At 49.3% G+C, this 19191-nt stretch overlaps 1 protein-coding gene across 1 annotated transcript in view; it reads right to left on the bottom strand.

The window, feature by feature from the left end:
* CACNA1E (calcium voltage-gated channel subunit alpha1 E) overlaps positions 1–12040 on the bottom strand; it is a 370252-nt gene extending 358212 nt beyond the window's left edge. The window contains exon 1 of the mRNA XM_059903912.1: positions 11992–12040. Coding sequence (XP_059759895.1) covers positions 11992–12029 — 38 coding nt within the window. The 5' untranslated portion in view covers positions 12030–12040. The remainder of the gene's footprint in view (positions 1–11991) is intronic.
* Positions 12041–19191: the final 7151 nt, after the last annotated feature.

Below are 19191 nucleotides of genomic sequence, written 5' to 3'. Positions count from 1 at the left end.
CTGCCAAGGAAAGATATCCATGATAGAATGTTAACTTTTAAAAAGCAAAATTAAAAGCAAAATGCAGACCTGTATGTCTAATATGATTGCACTGTCATGACAGAAGGAAAGGGAGAGACAAGTGTTCCTGGCTTCAGCATAGAAGTAAGGGGAAGAGAGCCACCACAATGGATGATGGCTGGGTAGCGCTGAGATGAGGGGGGAGGGGGATGAAGATGGACTTGACCTCAGCACACCCAGGCCAGGTATGTCCAGCCACCCTACCCCACACCAAAGAGCACGCCCCCAAGTAAGTATTTCTGTACTCTAAGAACAGAAAGAGAATTTACCTAACTCCTCCCTGTATTCTTTATAAATTTGGGGAGGGATGCAGCTTTCCCATCACTGAGATCGGCAGGTGATGTGCAGCGTGGCCCGGTAGTGAGATGTGGACACACTGCAGGGGGTCTACACAGGGCTTCCCAGGTAAGAGACGGAGGGAAGGGAGAGAAGCAAAAAAGGAACCCAACCCCACATTTACTCATTCCTTTCCACATTGGGCTTTGAAGAACAAATGAGGAAGAGAGAGGTGGTGAGAGGGGCCAATGGCACAGAGAAGCGGAAGGCGGTACAGGTGGGAGAGCAGACCTCTTGAGGGGCGTCCTGTGCTGAGAGGGGGAGCAGCCCCTGAAAACAGCACAGAGGCCAAAGGTCACAACAGACTGGCCGCAGGGCCTAGGGTGATGCACTTCCTTCTCTCCACCTCTGCTTTCTCATCTGAACGTTAAAAGAGAAATTACGTGAGGCAATGTTTTTAAACGTCTTGTTTACCACAATGCCTGGAATACCGCAGGTGGTCTGTATGTGTGTGTGATCTTCAGCACCAAGTATTTCCTTTTCTACATGTGCCTTCATCCATTCTGTCACTTCCAAGAGAAAGACACCCCTGACTCATCTGGAACCATGCATCCAGGTGAGCGAAGGAAGGGCAAGGCAAGGCAGTGAGGGAGATGGGAAGCCCTGGACTGAAGCCGGAAGCCCTGCGTGCTCACCCAGCTCTGCAAGGCCCTCCATCTTCTGGCTTTGGTGTCCTTACCTGTGATATGATGGGTGACCCCTAGGCTGCTCCAGCCCATTCCAGCTACACAGCACTCTGTGAAAAGCTTCCAAGTGAGAGACAATGGCTGCACTACACAGAAATGACCACTTGGGGGCACCATAAAACAGGAATAATTATCTCAAGGAGCAGGGAAAGTGTGACAAATTGTGCGGCTGACAGTAGAGGGCGCCCCTTTTCCCATTTTCTTCAAAAAGGTGTCTCAGGGGATACAATCGCTTCCTATCTTGACGTGTTCAGAAGGCTGAACGTCTCCTTCTGAAGGTACCCAGGCATGGATCATGCTGGCAGAGAGGAGATGGCCGGGTGGCGGGGAGGAGAGATTGGCTCAGCTGTCCCTCAAAACAGACAAGACTGATGCTGCCAGAAGGGGAAGCACAGACGTGGACTGGACACCTGGGGCACATCAGGACTGAGGGCTGGGCCGCAGGCTCACACACTCTCCTCCCCTGCCTCCTCCTTCCTGACCTGGTCTTGAAGGGACGAACCAGGACAACAGAGGTGCAGGAGTGCACCTGACCCCACTAAGTGCTGGCTCCTGGCACCATGCTCTGGAGAAGGTGACAAATTCTGCTTTCCCTTAGGGCAGCCGGTGGCTCAGCGAAGGAGCAGAGAGGGTATGAGGGGTGAAAGTCACCAGGCACTGCGGGAGGGGCTGGGCACCTGCACAGGGACCCCCACTTCTCACCGTCCCCACCTTGCGTATCCCCACAGCCTGCTCTCTGAGGGAAGCTTCCACAGAACTGCCAGCAGGTTTGAAGGAGAAAAAAAAGTAGGGAAAGGAAAGTCATTAGAGAACAGACCTAGAAAGAGACCATCTTTTTGAAATCCCTGGAGGACAGGTTAAAAAAAAAATTCAAGGACGTGTGCTGAAGTTCCCCCAAAGGGCCATCATAAAGCCAGTTTCTCGGGGTCACCAGAACTGCGTCGGTTCCCAGGGTGGGCTGGGGGGCGGTGCCCTGTGTTGCTCAGAACTCCAAGAAGGAAGGGCATGTGCTGCAGGCCCCCGCTTGGCTCGTGGTTTCCAAACGTGCTGTTGCCTAGTGATAACGCAGTGTGCTGAAGGCTCATGATTTCTGTGTTCCACTGGCACATGTCCTGGTTTTTGCAAGGCTGTTATATATACTACAACCCTAAGAGCCTGAAATGCCTTGTCTGTGAGTGAGGGGGTTGAACTCTGCAGGGCTGCCTGCTCAAGTGCCTTCAGGGCAAAGCTGCTCCTCTAAAGGCATGAATCAGCCCTGTCTGAGGCAGTAGGGAGCGATGGGGACGGCAGTGACCTTCCTGACCCTCCTCAAAGCATACAAATTTAAATTGTATTAAAATGCCGGATCATTCAACAGAGCACTTCCATTCAACTGAGCAGACCCTGTCCCACCACCCCCCACCCCCACCCCCACCGTGCCCTTCTGGCAATGACATTTTTACAGACTCTCGTATTCTAAGAACTAACCCAGAGGAGCCTGATTTTGCCAGCAAGTGACAGCATGTGGAAGGACATCCCCACTTAGTCTGACTCGTTCTGCATGGGGGTAGCTGCCTTTCAAGAGTTCAGAGAAAATTTGGTCACGTGGCTTTAAAAATTGAACCAGAAAGCTTCAAGATTGAGACGTCTGGGGTTTTTTTTTTTTTTTTTTTTAATACAGAATTTGTCACGGATGTTGAGTGTGGTGTGAAAGCTGGCAAGAATGTTGGTGGCGTGTTTGAGTTATCGTCTCTCCCAATCTGGCTGCCCCAGTCCCACCTCCCAAGATAGCACAGCTGCAGGGCTGTGGGTGGGAGTGATGGGTGGGATTTACAGGGCTGGGTCCTCCAAGCCTTTTCATTCACCACAGTCCACTGACCTTGCCATCAGAAGAATGGTTAATGTAAAGCAGCAGCAGTCACCCAGCCCTCAGGACCCCAGTTTCCTCATCTGTAAGTGAGGCAGCTGGACCAGATGGGAATGTTGATAAGGATGAGGAGGAGGAGGAGGACGATGATGATGATGATGATGATGATGATAAGAAGAAGAAGAAGAAGGAGGAGGAGGAGGGGGAGGGGGAGGAGGGGGGGGAGGGGAAAGGGAAGGGGAAGAAGGAAATGGCTGATGCACACTGACTCTTTACCACGTGCTGGGCACTGTGCATTTCCTCGTTTCATCATCTGAGAGCTGCTGGGGTCCACTGACTTATGCAGCTGATCCCAACCCTGACTGCACCCTCTGTGCCACGGACTTCAGCAAACCTCTACGCCCTGCTGTAGACAGTGATGGCAAGTCACAGCCCTGGAAGGTGAGGAACCCGACATTAGGGGGAAAACAACGAAACAGTGGACTAAGTACTTGACATGTTCTTCAGAAAGGTCAATGTCCTCATCCACAATCTAGCTAAGGAAGAACATGAAACTCTGCATGCTTGAATATTTTTCCCCAGGTCAAATAACACATGGTTCAGTGTGATCAAAGGAAGGTGTGAAGGAGGAGAGTGCCCAAATGACCTGCAACTTAACCAACCTGGGTCTTCACAGCCCATGAGGCTTTACACCCCAAGGGCTGACGCTGGTCTAGACTCAGAGCCCTTGGCACCTTGAGCTCCTCGGACCCCATAACATGTCTGGAGGCTGTCAGAGGCCGGGTGAGCATCGAGATCATAATTATAACCATATCAACTGTTCATTGAGCAATCATGCATTCATTCATTCACTCACATATATTCACTAAGAGCCTGGGTGTCGGGCATTGCTCCCAGCACTGTCACTAGGGAGGGGACAAGGCTGCGTGGCACTTGTGGGGGGAGGCAGTCAACTGCGTAGGTGATGTGACCCAGAGTTACCAGATGTCTAGTTTAGACTATGTGGTGAAGGGCAACCTCTCTGAGGAGGTGTCATTTTAGCTGAGGGTCAAAATGACAAGAATGGACCAATCTTGTTAAGTTCTGGAGAAAGAACATTCTGGGCAGAGGGAGGAACCAGGGCAGAGACGTAAGCCGGCACGGGCCTGGCCTGAAAGAAGGCAGGTGGGCGAAAGTATAGGGAGGAAGGGAGAGAGGGGTCGGGATGAGGCCAGAAGCCACCCAAAGACCAGGTGGTGTGGGACTTCGTGAGGCAGAGAAAGGAGCTCAGATTTTACTCTGAGTACAAGGGAAAGTTATGTCACAGAATCACGGTTAAATTTACATCTTTTATAAACATCCCTGTCTGGTGAGTGAATAGACACATTCCTGATTACTGAGACGCCAACACGAGGGAGAGGCCAACAGGGAGGCCATTGCAGTGGTCCGAGTGACAGTGGTACAGAAGAGACTGGCAGCCGTGGGGAGGGAGAAGTGCTCAGACTTGGAATATGTTTGGGAGATGTGTGGATAGGGCTTACCAACTGATTGGAAGCGGGAGAAAAGGGCAGGAGAGCAATAAAGGATCCTGAGAATCTGTGGCTTGAGGCAATGCACAGATGTGACGCCACTTACAGAAATGAGGAGGCAGGTGGGGTCAGAAGAGGGTCAAGAGTTCTGCTTTAGCCACGTTAGGTTCTCGATGCTGGTTAGACCACAGCGTGGAGATGCGGGGCTAGCATTTGGCTACAAAAGTCAAGAGTTCTTAGGAAATCTCCATTCTGGAGTCATCTCTATATATGTGGACCTGGTTGAGGTCACCCAGGGAGACTGTGTAGGCAGAGGAGAGGCCCAGAATAACCCTGGGGCTCACCAACATTTTGAGGACCCACACCAGCATATGTGATATAATAAATATGGCCAATATTTAGAACAGATCAGCAAGGCAAGTATTATTACTCTCCTCCACTCTAAAAATGCAGAGAGCTTACAATCAGCTCCAGGTCCCACAGTTTACAAGTTTAGAATCAACCCCACTAGTTTGAATTGGGTTCCTGTCCCTTGCCTGGGCTGTGTAGTCAGTGCAGGGGGTACTAAGGTGGGCAGAACGCCTCCGTGCAACAAGGCGTTGAAGTCAGAGGGCCTGGTGTGAATCCTCATTAGCTGTGAGATTCTGGACAACTAACGTAACCTCGTCAAACCTGAGTTTCCTAGTGTGTCAAATCACATCTTTTCATTTTGCAAATATCTATTAAGAGCGTATTACGTGCCGGGCACTGTGCTAAGTGATGGAGACACAATGCGATTCAGACAAACTTCTCTGCTCTACAGTCTAGTGGGGGAGACAGACATGTAAACAGGCAATTACAATATAGCATGATAAGTACTATGATTATGGAAATACTGTTTCCCTCTTCACAGAGTAAGTTGTACCAACCTACGCAGACTTTAAAGTTACACATATTTTCCTTTCTTCCAAATCCATATGCAATAATAGTCCCATATGAAATGTTTCCATTCTTTATAATAGTACCTGTGATTTCCATTAGAAAAATAAATAACATGCAAAGCGTCTAGCACATAGCCAGTGCTCAATCGATAGCGGCAGCTGTTATTAAGACTTGGGTTTTTTGACCTAACACCACCTCTAACTTTGCAGCTCATTTTTCCTTTCTGTAAATTAGAAATAATAGTAGCTGGTCCATAGGGTCATAGTGAGGGTCAGATAAGATAGTATATATGAAAATATTTTGGAAGCTTGAGGGAATTATATTACAGCATTAGTAAAACATGGTTTCATGCCCACTTGCTAGAACTATAAAACTTAAGTGTTAAACAAAAGGTCTCATAACCAGTACATTGGGCCTGAGGAAACCTTTTAACAGGTTCTTTGGGAAATAACATTCCATACAAGAAAATCTGCTTCATCCAAAATCACCTACAGTCTGTCTTCAGGAAAACGGAGACCCTTTCCTTGAAGTCTCATTCTACCCTCCCAACTCCCCCTCCCAGAATTTAGCTCCCCCAGGCAAAAGCAAAAATGCTGGAAACAGCCCAGGTTGGTTTCTAGTCTGCTTCGTGCAGCACCAGAGTCCTGAGTCAGTGCCAAGGAGGCAGGATTTGTAAAGCGGGTGGTGTGCGTGTGCCATAGGCTGTCAGCTGTGTGGGCGGTGGACAGGGCCTAGGGAGGGGCTGGGGCTGAGGGAGGAGCAGGAAGCTGGCAGGGCCACCGACAGAGACTCCTTCCTGATTTCCTACTGCAGCAAATCCATGCTCTGCAGAAAGACCAGGCTGCCCTGTCCTAGTGCCACGAGGAGCCTGTCTATAAAATGTAAGTTCGGAGAAGCCAGAAGGCGGAAGACAGAAGAGAGAAGAAGGCTCCACCTCTCCAAGGTGCACCACAGACACGGGGTCCTGAGCAGCCCTGAAGGAGGGCAGAACACAGACTCCCCACTTCCTCTGCTGATTGTTCAACTGGAGGGCCTTGTGCAGTCAGCAACCTGCACAACTGCACAGCTGACCCAGAGAACTCAGTTACCTCTTTCCCTGGAAGCTAGCTGATTGGAATAGGTATCAATTCCCCTCAGTGCGTTTATTTCATCATTCATTCAACAAACAGTTATTGCGAGTCAACTACATATGGGACGTTATTCTATACACTGAAAGTAAGCAAAGTCTCTGCTTTCAAGAAGCTTACATTTCAGTGCAGGGAGACAAATGTACACACATAAAATACGTGTGTGTGTGTCTGCGTCTGTGTCTGTGTGTGTGCATGTATCTCTGTGTTTGTATGTGCACGTATGTGTGTAATGTGTGTGTTGGGAAAATGATAGTAAGGCTATGATGAAAAATAAAGCACAATAAAGAGACAGGGTGACAATGGGGGGAGGCTACTCAACAGAGAGGGGTCAGGAAGGTCTCTCCGAGCAGGGACCTCAGTGAAGTGGGGGGTGAGTGCTCTGAGGGAAAGAGCACTCCAGGCAGAGGGGACAGCAAAGGCGAGGGTCCTGCGGTGAGGTGGGCTCAAGGAATGGCCTGAGGCCAGCAGAGCTGGAGCAGATGAGTGGGGGAAAGATAAAGAGATGAAGTCGAAGACGCCTGTGCATCTTTGCGGGGGAGAAGTCACAGTCAAAGTCGAGGAGGGAGGTCACGCAGAGCCTTGTAGACCATGCTAAGGACTGGGGTTTGTTCTGTGGGGTAAGCGCCACTAGGGGGTTCTGAGCAGAGGACTGATGCGATGGGTTTCTGAAGACTCTTTCATGGAAACTCTATGCACTATCTTTCCAACTCCTTTGTAAATCCTCTTTTTAAAAAAAAAAAAAGAAAAAAAAGGAAAGGCAAAAAAGGACGCTTCACTGCAGTGAGGGCAACAGGCTCCAGCAGGGAGGCTAGTTAAGAGGTGGTTGCAGTCATCGTCTTGGGAGAGTTACTCAAACTTTCTGTGGCTCAACTGCAAGTCAGGGGATAATAACATTGCCAGCCTCATTCGATTGAGAGGATTAAATGAGTTAAAGTGTTTAGAACAGTGCTGGGTATCTAGTAAGTACCATATAAGTGTTTATGGAATAAAAAATTAAAATAAAAGGTGGCTTGGACCAGGGAGATGGTGGCAGAAGTGGTGAATTGTGATCTGCTACATTTTGAAGGGAAAGCCAATGGGGATTGGTAAGAATCGGGTGTCAGTGTGAGAGAAATCTGGATGATTCCAACGTTTCTGGCCCCAGCAACAGAAAGAGTGTAAGTTCCATTTACGGAGACAGGGAAGACCATAGGTTTAGGGGAAAGTTGATATTTTGCCATTGGACATACTGTGCTTGAGATGCTTATGGACACACAAGAGAAGGTGCTGACTAAATGGGTTGTCCTTAACATTCAGGGAAGGGGGTCTTGGCTGGCGATAGAAGTTTGGGAGTCACCAGTATATTGCAGTAACTAAGGGTCTGAGGCTGAATGAGATCACTGGGAAGTAAGTGTTGGTGAGAAGAGAAGAGGGGCAGGATGGAGCCCTGGGCTCTCCAATGTTTAGGAATTGGGAAAAGGAAGAGGAAACTAGCCAAAGAGATTGAGGGGTGATTGGCAGGGCGGGAAGAGAAAAGAGTTTTAAGAAAGAGAGAGTGGCAGTGATCAAATGCTGCTGCTGCCGCCGCCACTGTCATTAAAGAAAATGGACACAGAGAATCATCCACTGGATTTAGCAAAGTGGAGGACCATGTAAGCATGGCGAGAGTTGTGTGTCTGACTGGGACAAAAGCCTGATTGGAATGGGTTCCAGAGGGAATTGCAGGAGAAAAATTAGAGATAGAGCGAATAGACAAACAGGCTTATCATGCTCTGCGTGGGCACCAGACCTCCACATGGAGTGTGATATGGGGTTGGTCCACAGAAACAGGAGGAATGGCCCGGAACAGGGTCCAGATGCAGCAGGTGGTCAATGCAGGTCGGAGCTCATACAAGCCTCTTTGATTGCTGCTATTTTCCCAGTGAAGTAGGAAAGCAATTGTGGTCATGAGCTAGGAATAGGATGGCAAGAGATGCTGGGGTTTGAGAATGAAGGAAAAAGTGTGTGAAATAATCTCTAAAAGAGTGTGAGGGTGGATGAAAAAGGAAAAGTAGTGGGATTTCTGGGCAGGACTAAGGGTGGACCTGAGGTAGGGGTCACAAAGTTACAGCCAGACCAATGAGCACAGCTATGAATTTTGCTATAGCAATGTTCAGCTGCCCAGGTGCAGGTGGGCAGGTGGGATTTAAGCAGGGTTGGAGTTTTGCCAGACCAGTATAATGGAGCGCCAGAGGGGCAAGGAAGTTGAGGGTGAAAACAAGGAAGTGACCACCACGACGGTGAAGCATGAAGTAGACTACTGAGCAACTTGGGAGTCATCCAGCATCCTGGCCCTTGGCTGCTGATTGGCTCTATCTTAGAAGGTGGCAGGAGAAAGAGTTGAGAGGGTAGGAGGAGACCTCAAGTGAAATGTCACCATTTTTCTCTGGGAAGTATTTTTGGTGCTTACAATGGAGTTTAATTTGACAAGATGGGAAGTGAGGATACGGTTGGGGAGGGGGCAGTGACAAAGTAATAGGATCAATGTCTTGTGGATGCCAGTGAGATTAAAGAATCTTGGAAATGCAGCACCAGAGGGAGTGAACTGGACAGAAAAGAGGTGACGGTCAGACAGTGGGATGAGTGAAACTGAGACCGTGGAGCAGTGCAGTTACGACACGGTCCAGGCTAGCCAAGGAAATGAGGTCTCGGCTGGAAGCATGGAGCAGATTCATCGGGGAGAAGAGGTTAAGGAACCAAGAGGCCAGGGTACAAGAAGAGTTATCTAAGTGGATATGGAAATAACTAAGAACTGCTGGCAGGAGAAGAGATGGGGAGAGAGGCAGTAAACTAAAAGCTGAAATCTTCCTGGGATGAAGGAGAGTGGTCTGGGAGTCTGTAGATGGCTGCAGCAGGAAGGAACAGCAGGTGGTGTTGTCTGATGCCATGAGCTCCAAACTGGCATTTTAGGACAGGTATGAGGAATAATGGTCTGGAAGCAACAGTGAGGAGCAAGGAGACACCTACCCCGCCTTCAGGCTCAAGAGTACAAAGCAGCGGGGGAGGGAAGACAGCCATCACATGACGCGGCTGCAGATCAAGCAGCATTCTTGGGGGAGAGGCAGGTTCCAGTTAGAACAGGAGGTGAAGGGACTGTCCAGAGAAGGCTCTTGCTGATGATGGAACCTGAGTCCTAGCCAGTGCAATATCAGGGAATTAGGGAATTTGGGAATTTGGGGAGGAGGAGGAAGGAGATCAGACTAAGGCATGCACAGAGCCTTGTGGGGAGGGAGTTTGTGGTGAGGAAAAGGGCTTGGTGGCATTGACCACAGAGATCTCCAAACAGACTGTAGTGACGGCTGTGAGTGCTGGGGAGCAGGGAGGGTGTGGCCATGTCACCCCCACTTTCTCCGCAACCCACTCCATCTGGGACCTTGCCCCATCACCCGACTGAAATTGTTCCCATTAAGGTCACCTCCATATTGCCAAAACCCAGTGATTCCTCTCCATCCTCATTTTATTTGACCTTTCCGCAACATCCTACACAGATGGTGTTCTTTCTGACCCACCCTTCTTTTTGATTCTTTGTCCCTGTGCCCTCTGGTTTTCTTCCTACCACTCCAGCCACTTCTTCTCACCTCCTTTGTGGGCTCCTCCTCTACCGCTACTCTTAGAGGTTGACATGACCTCAAGCCATTGGTGTGTCTGCCCTGGTTCACCTCCTCATGGACCCACCCTGATGAAAGCACAGTCTCCCACCATCCCCACAGCCACCCCATCCTCCAACTAGCAAAAGTTTAACTTAGAGAAAGACCTAAGAGTTATTCACAAATTGCTAGCCATGGTGAAGCTAATTTTTCAGTGAGCGTTGGAGGAATTCTTGAGTTAGGTCGTATGACAGGCATTGAGTGACATGAAGAATGTGCAAGACAGTCTCTGCCCTCAAGCTGTTCAGCGTCCTCTTACGAAGACAAGACAGAGGTGCATAAAAATATAGTACTTCTGGAATATGAGAAAATACCAACTATCAGAGTTGTACCGTATTCAAATGGTCATCTACTTTCTCCTACTCATTTTTCAAAGCCATGATGAGATGACTTACCACCTATAAGGTCACCCTGGGAATTAGCCCCATGTCTCTCAACCCCCAAGCCAGTGCTCTTGCCATGGCATCTCAGTGGGTGGTTGAGATAAGAAGTACCGCGAGAACAAGAATAAAAGTCACTGTGCCTTCATAGTTAGAAGCATGGATTCTAGAACCAGACTTCCAGGATACAAATCACTAACGAACCTCAAACCACATTAACAATGCAGTAATTATCAGAGTGACCTTGGGAAAGTCACTTAACTTCCCTGTGTCTCGTTGGTTAAATGCGGACAATAATCGTACCTACCTCATAGTAATGATGAGGAGTAACATGAGTTAATATAGGTAAGGTGCTTAGAATGTTGCTGGCACTTAAAGAGCTATGAAAGGTTTTTAAAACTAACAGCATTGGAAGATGATCAACAGGAGAGAAGGTTTGTTGAGTGCTGAGTGCCCAACTCCTCTCTGAATCCCAGGAGCCTGGTACATGTCACTGAATAAACGAACTAACAACCATAGGAACAGACCACCAGAGATCAGTTAATCTACCCCCATTTGCACCATACAGGATGTCCACCAAAACCAGGTAGGTAAATTCCACCATGACCAGCACCATCAAAAAACACCTGTTGCTAGCCTAACATCTAACAACTCAGTCTAAGGCAAGAGCGATAAAGACATACAGATCACAGGACATGCAAACATGCAGAATAAACACTGGCATCCGAAGGACAAAGTCCCTGGGTGGGATGTAAATCTGGAGTGATTGAGAATTAAATGAAATACTATCTTCCTTTAATTTATGACTCCTAGGAATAAAATCCCAGTCCTCAATAAGCATCAATCAGGGTAAAGGTGGCCCAAGACAGAACAGAGATCCTTTTGCTCTACACAAAAAGATCAGAAATAAAGTCATGGTGGGGGGGTGGGGGGGTGGGGAAATCTTGGTCAATCTCTTCTATCCACTGAAGACTTGTCCCCAGAAGTGATCATTCACTCAAGGATGACACCAGAAAGAGGAGGGTAAGCAGCAATTCCGGAGGGAAAAACGAGATAGATGCTTCCCATTTCGGTGGATTCTCCATGGTTTATAGAGCTCCTCTTCTCAGGGAAGTTCAGGGTGTGAATCAGAACCCAGTGCTTTCTGCCCAGGCTCTCAGTAAACTAGGTGCACTTCGTGGGGGGATGGGGAGGGAGGGCTCCAAATGAACCAGCTGTAGCCCTCAGTGAGGTTCCATGCAGCCTAAGGCCGATCGGTGAGATCAATCGGGTCTGACCTCAGGGACCTACCTCGCAGGGTCAAGCCCCTCTTTGGCGGGAGCAGAGATGGATCCATCTGCCTCGCTGGCCCATCCGTTCCCGCGGGACCACCGACCCCGTCCCCACGCCCCCTCGGCTCCTCCCCGGCCAGCAGCCGGGCTGACGCCGCGCTCCCCAATCCCGCCCGCCGGGTACTCACTCCCACTCCTTGCGCCGCGCCTGCGGGGTGCTCTGCATCTTGTGCGCCTCGTGGGCCTTGATGATGTCGCGCTGCTCGATGAGACCCCCGCGCCGCCGCTTCATCACCTCGGGGCTCACCGGCAGGAAGGGGCTGGAGCCGCCCTCCCAGCCTGGGCCCTCGCCCTCCCGCACCGGGAAGAAGTTGTCGACGCCGGCGGCGGAGGCGCGCGGGGAGGCCGGCAGCATGGCCGCCTCGTCCGAGGCTTCGGCCTCGAGCAGGGCGCACTGCTGGGGCCGCCATGCCTCCTCCTCGGGCAGGGCCAGGACGTGGCGGTGGCGGCGGCGGCGGCCCTCGGCCCCGGGCTCAGGGCTCCCGCCCGCAGCCGGGCAGAGGGCGGGCTCGGGCAGCCTGCGGCCGGGGCTCAGTCCACGCATCTCGGGCACCATCACAGAACATCGCTCTGCGCGGGGGAGGTGGGCGAGAGATAAGGGGTGGGAGGGCAGGGAGGGGAGGGGTGGGCACGAGGGAGATAGAGAAGAGAAAGAGGTTAATGACTTTGTCCTCCAGGGCAAGGCTTCCAGCCTGGCCCAGAAACTGGCACACAGTAGGAACTCAATAAATGACCGTTGAACTCAGGAGCATCCATTGTGGACCAGGCTGTGTGCCAGGTGCTGGGTGTCTAGAGTCAAACCACGTAGGTGCTGGGTGTCTAGGGTCAAACAACGTAGACTTGATTTTTGCCCCATGAACTTCAGTCTAGCGCAGAGGACAGACGTTAAAGAAATAACTGTATGCTACTGTGATAAATGTCTCAGGGTGCTGCTATCGGGAGAGGAGAATGCCAAAGGCTGTCCTTCTCAGCCCCTATCTCGACAGCTACCTGGCTGTCCTGGCCCGCTGTGGTGAAAGAATCCCCCTAACCCTCTCCCCACCTCCTCTGGGGAAGTCCTACCCACCACCTGCTGCCCTAACTCTCACACTCTCTCCCGCAGGACCGCCACAGGCAGGCTGTTCGGAAGAACTGGGTCCCGTACATGGGTTCCTTCCTCCTTTCCTTATGCTCATTCGCGCAGGATCTGGGGAGCATGTGTGGAATCAGGTGCCTCAGCGGGCTCCCTTGAGTCTCATTCTCCTTTTCCGTGCCAAGGAGGATGTGGCCGGATTTGCCTCTGAACGGTGTACTCATTCAATCAGCATTAACTGAGGGCTTACCACGTGCCAGCCGCTGGGCACGCCAAGATGAGCTGGATGTAGTCCACATTCTCCTCGTGGGAGAAAGAGGAAGAACATGAATTTGACCGCACAACGCGATGTGCCAGGATTGATTGCTACGTGAGCTCATAGGAGGGGCCCCCCAGTCCACTTGAAGGCTTTGTGGAGGAAGGGACCCTCAGGCTGGGTTTAAGCAGAGCTTGCCCGGTGAGGAAAGGGAGAGGCTTACAGGCAAAAGGGAGAGCATGCGCAGAGAGGATTTCGGGAAACTGAAGGATTCAGAAAGAGTTCCCATAGCAAATCTGAGGTCTTGGGGGACAGTCCTGACTTGAGAGAACCTGAACTTAGCACCTTTTCCAGATTTCTACCTACTGTCTCCTTCCCAGCCAAGAGCCCAACACCTGAATTCCCAGCCTCCTCCCCATCCATGTTCCAAACCACGCCCCTAGTGACACAAGTGGCACACACATGCCCCCTTGGCTCCAAGAAGTGCCATTTGCTCTACACGCTGGGAGGAGCCCTGGCATCCAAATCACTCATACAGGGCTTAGTGAGCACCCACTACGAATTGAGGGCTATGCTGGGCCCCCAGGGGAGGTACCGTCCCAGAATGCTGCCCTCCAGACCCTGCCCCACCTTCCCCAGTCTGGACTGCCTATCAAATCGCAAGTCACAAAAACAAAGAATATTAAAATGGGCAGGAATCTTAATGGTTGAGCCATATCATTTTACAGGTGAGGGAACTGAGGTCCAAAGAGGTAGACAGTCTTGCCCAGGGTCACACTAGCAATAAAAGTCAGAGCTGGGAAGGGGCTCAGGTTTCAAATTTAGCTCATAATTTTTCCACCGTATTGATCACACTGCTTCTACCCCATGAAGCAGAATCCCTAGATGCCTCTCCAGGCCCCTCCTCATTACACTAAGGAAGCAGGTAGAAAAGAAAAAGGGAGGATGATCTTAGCGCATAGGTGATCAAGCCTGATGCGAACATTAAATAGACCCTGACCTCCCTGGAGAGAGGGTGGGAGATATCTTCCTTATTTGTCTCCTCCTGCATTTCTAGCACCCGGACTGGTCGTCCCAGCCCTACCAGCAAGCATCTCGGGGATACTGGGCTGGAGGCCCTGGGAAGGTGCTGGTCAGCGCTAGATACTCAGCCACCAAGCTGGGTCAAGAGGAAGGAACAGGGCCAGGGGAGGTAAAGGGTCCAGGATAAGCTTGGTAGGGAGGAGAGAAGGAGAAAATAATTTCCAATCCTGCACGCAGTTGGGTGGGTCCCTAGAAAGAGTGATTCATGTTCCTCACGTTGTCATTCTGTCTCAACTCTGCTTGATGGATTTTAAATTTATCCTTCATTCCTACAATGTTTAAATGTCTCTCCTCCACCACACACACGCACGCACCCCTCCTGGGCTGCTCCCACTCCCTCCGCAAGCTTCAGCACCGCCAGAAACCCAAGCAGTCTCAGGTTCTGTTGCCTGCAGCCTCCTCTTCCTCATGTCGCCCTACGGCAGAGGCTCCTGGGCCACCCTCCCAGCTCCCACCAGGCCACCAGGACCTGGCTCCTTGTCTACGCTTCCTGGCCCACCCTCACCCTCCCTCCTGGATTTCCCCTTCCCAGACACTCTGCCAAGTTGAATCACATCTTTGCCAAAATTACAGCAGCAATAATATGCACCACAGCGCTCCCGCTTCAACGGAATCAATTTTACAAATATCAAAACATGAAATTATCTCATCTTTCCTTTAAGAATTCCTGTTAAACAACCCTTCTATTATTGATATAAATGTTCATCAGGGGAATCTGTCGCTCCCACTGCCTGCCAAGCTGGCCAGTCCCCAGGTCTGGCTATCACCAAGCTGAGAAAACATCTTTCATCTCAGGCAATTTAGACAAGACAGAGTCTACATCTTCCAGGGAAGGACATTTGAATCTACTCTATACTTAGATTTCCCCCAGCCCCCAAATTCTGGCATTCCTTGAGTTCCATGGGATCAGGGATTTTGTCTTATCTTTTCTATATCCAGCCCCTAGTACTGAGTTCAACACATAGTAGATTGCTGTGGTGGTCACTGGTACTGTTGGCCAAAGAGTCTGATTATCCCCTTCCTGGGCACATAACAGGATGCACTTGCGGCCCCCTGTGGTTGAGCGGGGTCAAGTGATCGTGCTGCCCAGTGAGTTGTGAGTGGAGTGCGCATGTCACTTCAGGGCTAAGCACTTAAAGCCAGTGCGAGGTCTCTAGATCTAGAGGGACAGGCAAACTTTGTTAAGGACCAGATAGTAAATATTTTAGACTTCACAGGCCATGCAATCTTTGTTGCAAATACTCAAATTCTGCTGTTGTAGCCTGAAAGCAACCAGACAATATGTAAATGAATGTTTGACTGTGTTCTGATAAAACTTTACTTATAAACTTTTGTAAACTTTGCCCTTTCAAGTGCACCTCTTGGACACCATCATTGTCACTCAGTCTGTGCCCACAGGAGCAGGTTCTACAGAGCAGCAGGCAAAAAGAGAGGATGGAGATCCACAAAACAGAATCAAGGGTGGACACACCAAGTAAGAAGCTTCCTGAGGGCGAAGTGGCTGTCCTGTGGGCCCCACCCCCAGTCCCTAGGGGAAGGAAAACAGGTCCTGCGGCTCTGAGATACTGACCTAAGAATGAGCTCATGAAGGCCCCGAGGGCACCTGTCTTATACCTCTAACTTTGCTTTCCACTTACCTCTCTTCTTTTTCTTTGTTGCTTTTTTTTCGCTAATGCGCAGGGGATGGGATCTTAAATTATAGGGGTCCTGAGGAGGAAGAGGGCTTAGTGACACATTTGCAATACAGCAGCTCCATTAAAAACTCTTCCCTTGCTTGTCAGGCCACATGGGGTAGCAAGGTAAGGGCTCTCCTTTCCACTCCAAGGTACCCCAAGTACCCTGCACTGCCAAAGATGCTAGAGCCAGTAGTCACACTCCGGCCCGCCTCTGAAACCTTCTCCCCTCTCTCCCCTCAGAGCCGAAGTCGAGATCTTCCTCCACAAAGGAACATTATGTTCTTTGCACCATCTTTCCCTTTATATCCTATCAAGAGTTTTAATTTTATTCATCTATTTTTGATTGCTTTAGTAATAATGGCCCATGCATCCCCTTGGCCTCTCAGGCCCAGCAGGTGAGTCTGCCATGTTGAAGACATGCATCTTCCCCTCATTGGGTTCAGGCCCATCCCACTCTCACCCCTCACTTTCTAATTCTTCCAGAACATGTGCATCTTCCAGCCACCGTCTGAGAAATGGATACACTAGGAAGTCAACAAAGTCACAATGTTCTTATGAATGTACTGCCTTTATACCCTGAAAGTTTTGAGTTCAGCAAGGAGGAAGAAGTCACCATGGAATACACCACCAAGCTGCATGAGTTGGGAGAGAGTGAACAGAAATGGGATGGATAGGGCTTCCCCCGTGGCGCAGCGGTTGAGAATCTGCCTGCCAACGCAGGGGACACGGGTTCGAGCCCTGGTCTGGGAAGATCCCACATGCCGCGGAGCAACTAGGCCCGTGAGCCACAGTTACTGAGCCTGCGCGTCTGAAGCCTGTGCTCCACAACAAGAGAGGCCGCGATGGTGAGAGGCCCGCGCACCGCGATGAAGAGTGGCCCCCGCTTGCCACAACTAGAGAAAGCCCTCGCACAGAAACGAAGACCCAACACAGCCAAAAAAATTAATTAAATAATTAATTAATTAATTAATTAATTATTTTTTAAAAAGCACTAAAAAAAAAAAAAGAAATGGGACTGATAGGCAGTAAAAGGTGAGTGGTGGGCACACATATGTGCCTGAGCTGGACCTGATATATTCCAGCCCTGTGCCCTTTGTCTGCCCTGGGCAGGAAGAGGGCAGAAAGGTCCCCATCCCAACTGTAAGAAATGAACAATCACAAGAGGAGAACACTTTTAAAAATAAGATACTACACAACTGAGATACCGTTCTGAGTTCTTTTCTAAAAATGATGCTCTAGAGAAGAGAACTGACACAATTAATGGGCTTCCTGCCCAGTGAAAGAAAAGGCAAGGAATAACCCTACTCTTCATCTTCACCCACTGGCTCAGAGAGGAACATTCCTGGTATAGTGATAAATACTCATCTAGGGATTCTTATCTGAGCCAGCTTGCTACCTGACTACAAAGGAGGAGTGAAAGCTGGGTTAGTTTATATGCTGTAACCTCCCAAGATTGTGGTTGGTTCTCAGGCTTTAGTGAACCTCAGAATCATCTCCATTGCTGGTTTTACAACAGAAGATTCCTGGGACCTCCCTCCAGAGATTCTCATGCAATAGATCTTGGGTGGGCTCAGGAATCTGCCATTTTAATAAGCACCACCCTACCCCCTCCACCCCCGGGAATCATGTCTTGAGAAACAGTGTCTTAAAAGCAGCCTATAGTCCTGAGACGTTGTGCTGAGTTGGTAAGAAGTAATGAATTAGGAGGTTAAAGGCCCCATAGGTAGGACAGTGTACCTTTCACCCATTTTCAATCTACATCATGAAGTGAAGGTACCAAAAAACATCCAAGATGAGTTCCTTGACCCACCCACACTCCCTGCAAAACTCCATTCTCCCCTCGATTGGCGTCAGTTTTTGCCCCTCCCACATCCCTCTCCATATGTCTGTGTTGTTATGGTGACTGTTCAAGGATGGGCTAATGTCCAACAGCATTTGACAGCTGGTGCATTTTGAATGGAAACCAAGATCCAAGGAAAACACACGACTTCAAACGTGGAGTGAAGGCTACGTCTGCTGGAGTGAAGGAGGCAAAAGAGCCTTGATTTGGTGTCAGCAGCTCGGGGCTCGGGATATAGTTCTGCCATTTGCTAGTCAAGCAAGTTTTGGCAAGTCACCTTTCTAGGTCAGTTTCCTCTCCTGAACAATGATAATGATAATCATTATATAATTTATGTTATATTATACAACATTTAATAATAAATATATTCTATAATTATATAATATATTGTCATGGATAATAATATAACCTGTCTTACAGAAGTCTGTGGTGAGAATCAAATAAGATAGCCCCTGGGAAAGAACTTGGAGATGTGAATTATGTAAACATGGAGCAAAGAAGAGAGGCTAGGAGTTAGCATGCTGAAGCCAAGCTGCCTGGGTATGAATCCCAGCTCCCCTCTGACCAAATGAATCCCTGGGAAAATGACATAGTCTTTCATTTCCTCATTTTTAAAATGTCACTAAGAGTAGATACTTCATAAGGTTGGTTTGAGAACTGAATATATAAACACGTAGAACAGTACCTGGTAGAAACGCCCAATAAATGTTAGCTCTCATTTTTCATTATGCAAATAACATTCTATTAGCGTAAGTAATGCTGGTAACAATGCCAAAATGTCTGTGGTTTAATACAGTAAAGGTTTCTTTCTCTCTCATGTCATAGTCTAATAATGCGAGTTGGCCTAGAAGATGAAAAAGAGAGATTCTGCTCCATGATGTCATTCTGGGACCCAGATTTATTTCACTCAGGGGCTCTGTCATCCCCTAAGGATGGCATTTTTTTCTTAAAGGGCTGGAAAGTAAATATTTTAGGCTTGGCAGGTCGTGAGTTTCAGCTGCAAATACTCACTGCTGCCTTTGTAGTGTAAAAGCAGCCATAGATGATACATAGGCAAATGAATGTGGCTGTTTCAATAAAACTTTATTTACAAAAACAGGCAGCTAACACCTGAGCCTAGAGCCTTAGAGTCCTCCACTAGACTTTTTCTCTCCAGCCTGGAGACAAAGAAAAAGAAAAAGCACTTGGGGGACATTGCAAAAGGTCTTGAGGCCAGACCTGGAAGCGATGGATAGCACTTCTCCCCTCTTCCATTAGCCAGAACTGTCTCCTGGCCCTCCTTAACCGAAGAACAGCAGAAATGCTGTCTACCTGAGTGCCAAGGACAGGGAGGAGAAAACCAGTATTGATCGTCTGCATCACACTATTGCTATTTGCATTGTGACATAACCACACAAGCGA

The sequence above is a fragment of the Balaenoptera ricei genome, chromosome 1 (assembly GCF_028023285.1).
Source record: "Balaenoptera ricei isolate mBalRic1 chromosome 1, mBalRic1.hap2, whole genome shotgun sequence".
Taxonomy (NCBI): Eukaryota; Metazoa; Chordata; class Mammalia; order Artiodactyla; family Balaenopteridae; genus Balaenoptera; species Balaenoptera ricei.
This window is presented reverse-complemented; position numbering and strand designations above follow the sequence as displayed.